The 3,127-nt window shown below is 27.2% G+C and overlaps 2 protein-coding genes across 3 annotated transcripts in view; both read right to left on the bottom strand.

Moving 5' to 3' along the window:
• LOC108571579 (clathrin light chain) overlaps nucleotides 1-1,518 on the bottom strand; it is a 2,613-nt gene extending 1,095 nt beyond the window's left edge. The window contains exons 1-6 of one of the 2 annotated variants that reach the window (XM_017933650.1): nucleotides 1,397-1,518; nucleotides 1,016-1,061; nucleotides 701-856; nucleotides 514-600; nucleotides 333-422; nucleotides 28-139 (exon numbers count right to left, since the gene is read on the bottom strand). In XM_017933650.1, the coding sequence (XP_017789139.1) occupies nucleotides 28-139; nucleotides 333-422; nucleotides 514-600; nucleotides 701-856; nucleotides 1,016-1,049 (479 nt within the window). In that variant the 5' untranslated portion in view covers nucleotides 1,050-1,061; nucleotides 1,397-1,518. The remainder of the gene's footprint in view (nucleotides 1-27; nucleotides 140-332; nucleotides 423-513; nucleotides 601-700; nucleotides 857-1,015; nucleotides 1,062-1,396) is intronic. The other variant, XM_017933651.1, reaches the window with a different exon arrangement.
• A 1,186-nt stretch (nucleotides 1,519-2,704) lies between these two features.
• LOC108571464 (G2/mitotic-specific cyclin-A-like) overlaps nucleotides 2,705-3,127 on the bottom strand; it is a 3,972-nt gene continuing 3,549 nt past the window's right edge. Inside the window, exons 4-5 of the mRNA XM_017933518.1 lie at nucleotides 2,865-3,112; nucleotides 2,705-2,786 (exon numbers count right to left, since the gene is read on the bottom strand). Of these exons, the coding sequence (XP_017789007.1) occupies nucleotides 2,705-2,786; nucleotides 2,865-3,112 (330 nt within the window). The remainder of the gene's footprint in view (nucleotides 2,787-2,864; nucleotides 3,113-3,127) is intronic.

The raw sequence follows: 3,127 nt of genomic DNA, 5'->3' as shown, positions 1-3,127 counted from the left end.
AAACACAATAGCAATTTTAAATATTACCTGTTTGTAGTTTTTGTTTTACTAATAGCTTCTGCATGATGTTTATACCATTCTTCTAATTCTTTTTTTGCAGCTTCCCTCCACTCGTCTTTCTTCTCTTCTTCTTCTGCATCTAATTAAATTATGTAGAAAATATAAAATAACAATCAAATAATAATAATTTAAGAGTGCAAGGTTAGTTCATTATTACATTTCTATGCATACGATTATATTGTACTGACTACATTTTGTTTGTGAAAGAATAGGTCATTACATAAATACTTTGTTATGTTCATGTCTTATCTACCTATAAAAAATAGAAATACCTTTTTCCTCTAATCTAGCTTTTTGCTCTTCCCTCCATTTCCGTATTTTTTCAGGTTCTTCTTTTACAGGTAGAGGCTTGGGTGCAGCTTCTAGAAATGACTTTTGTTTAAAATCTGTGCTCACTGTTCCATAATAAATTATAAACGATCTTTCTTTTTTATGCAATACAATACAGTTTACCTATTACTGATAATGTTTGTGTTTCTGAAGGTTGTCCAATTCCATCTATTATTTCAAAACTACCTTCAGCATCACCACCTGGACCAACTTAAAAATTTTCAATATTTATAAATAAGAGCATGTAATGTTACTATTTTATTATCTGCAAAAATTAAATTTCATACTATATTTAACAATTATTAATTACCATCTGTATTAGAAGCTATTGTGGGAGCAGACATAGAAACTGGTGGAATTTCATTTTCAAGCCCTGCCAATTGGTCTTGTTCTCTTGCTACAAATTCTGCCACTGGATCTACTTCTTGTTCATTAACAAAGTTATCACCAAATGCATCCATATTGTCTAATAAGAACATCAAACAAATTAAGAAATTTTAAACAAATTAATATAAAAAATGTAAATATAATGCAGAATATAATAAACAAAAGTATACTATACATTTTTTACAATTTTATAAGCATTAATTTACTGAAATTGTTACATTTACATTTTTATATATACCTTGAAAAATTATTGTATCTTTATTATTCAACATTGGGATAGTCAGCTTTAAGAAAAGGAAAAGACATTGTGATGTGATTTCTTTTAAATTCAATCTCTTATGTTAATATGTTTTGCTTGTATTTTATCTTGATATAGGATTCACTTTCAAATCAATGTAAGGTATTTCATTATATATATTATAGGTTAAATTAAAATATTATGGACAGCTTTAAGTTTGTTATTTAAATGGTATAACTAAAGTAACCTAAAAAATATATTTATTTAAGATAACATGGTTGTTTAAGATATTGAAAATATTCAAAGGAATAATATGCAAAGTAGGAAAAAACGTTTATTTAATTCTAACAAATATAAAAAATACTGAATTAAGTATTGTACCTCAATAATATTATGGAATGTCCAAACTTTTATCTCAGGAAACACCCCCAACTATCGTTTTCCTTGATTCTTATTAAATATCAACTGCAAATTGTCAACGTCAATACCAGTTAGAGTCCAACGCACACATGCGCACGATTAAACGTAGTAGTTATGTAGAGAAATCAGGACTACCAACATTTTGTGAATATTATAAATATGTTTATGAACTCTAAAATTCAACTAGTTTCTAAGTTAAAATAAAGTATGGTAAATCATAAATAAGCATATATATAAAAGTAACAACATGTTTTAACACATGTGAAAGTACATACACAATTTATTTTTCGTAGTAATTTGGATTTATATGTTCATCATATTTTTTAAAATATTGTACAACTATTCTATAAAATATAGTTTTTATAATTTTATGAGTAATTATAATTCGAAAATTTGGAATTTTAATTGTAACTGAATAAAATTATAAAAAATAATTTTATATATATCTTTTAAACTTTTTTTAAAACCGTTTAGAAAATATTTTTATGAAAAATAAAAACCTACATATGGATACTTGTATATGAAACATCATGAAATATACTGTATAAGTTTTACAAGAATATACCAAAATGGTTGTAAAAAAAAACTGTAGTCTAGATAGCATGAACTATGAAATGTCAACATACTAAACAAAGAAAAGTGATTTAGAAATCACTTTCAGTTAAACCATAATTTATAAAAATTGTAAATTTTATATACGTAAAATATCCTAAATAAATAATTACACACATTGTAAAAATAAATGTCGCAATCATTTTAACACATAGAAGTGTTTCCATCACAATAATGTGTATTTTTAGTACAATGTCAATAATAAATACAGTTATTATTCTTACACTTCCTATTATTTTATGACAGATCACTGGCAACAAAATTTAGGCATGTATGTAGAGCAAGTGTTCTGTGTTAACAATCGTCTAAAAAATGCGTACAAAAATACAATTCCTAAATAACATAATTTAGAGCTTCATTCGTTAATATAATGACGGAGCTCTAAAAACAGTTATTAAAATTAACCTACAACCTATTGTAAGTATAGGTAGTGGTAAAATATGAAAAGTAAAATCAGTATGTTTGCCCAGGCGAAACATAGAGACCAAACATGCTAATAGGAGTAACTCGTACATTTCATTTGTGAAACAATAGGTCAGTCTTGCCCTAATCCCCTCCTTGTCTTTTAAAACATGGGATTTACAATGGGAGGTTCGTTATCTCCAAATATGTATAAATATATAGATTCTTCTATTTTTTCTCAATGTCTGTTAAATACTAGGCATTTTCTTCTTCATCTTCAGAGGTCAGCGTTACGTTATCAACACGTCGTGGCAATAACAATGCTACATGTCCATATCTAAATAAAAATATATTTAATATTCAGTTCAACTCGTGAAGAAGTAAACTTATTTGAATACAGAATGCTTGAACTTACTTGCTGCTTTTATATTTTTCTTGTATGGCTTGTTGTTGAGTATTTAATGCATTGCAGAATGTCTTATGTAAACACATAATGCATTCTTTAAGATCCTTCAAACTGTATCCCGTCGACAATTCTAACTCATGCGGCCATATTTCTTCTTGTAGCGTATGTCGTGCAAGTGCTACGGCAGATGCAGCTAAATGACTAGGTAAAAATTGTAGATATGGATCCCCTTCAAGCATTGACAATTCACAAAGATACTGCAAAATTTTTTC

This window comes from Habropoda laboriosa, unplaced genomic scaffold, assembly GCF_001263275.1.
Source record: "Habropoda laboriosa isolate 0110345459 unplaced genomic scaffold, ASM126327v1 scaffold40, whole genome shotgun sequence".
Taxonomy (NCBI): domain Eukaryota; kingdom Metazoa; phylum Arthropoda; class Insecta; order Hymenoptera; family Apidae; genus Habropoda; species Habropoda laboriosa.
This window is presented reverse-complemented; position numbering and strand designations above follow the sequence as displayed.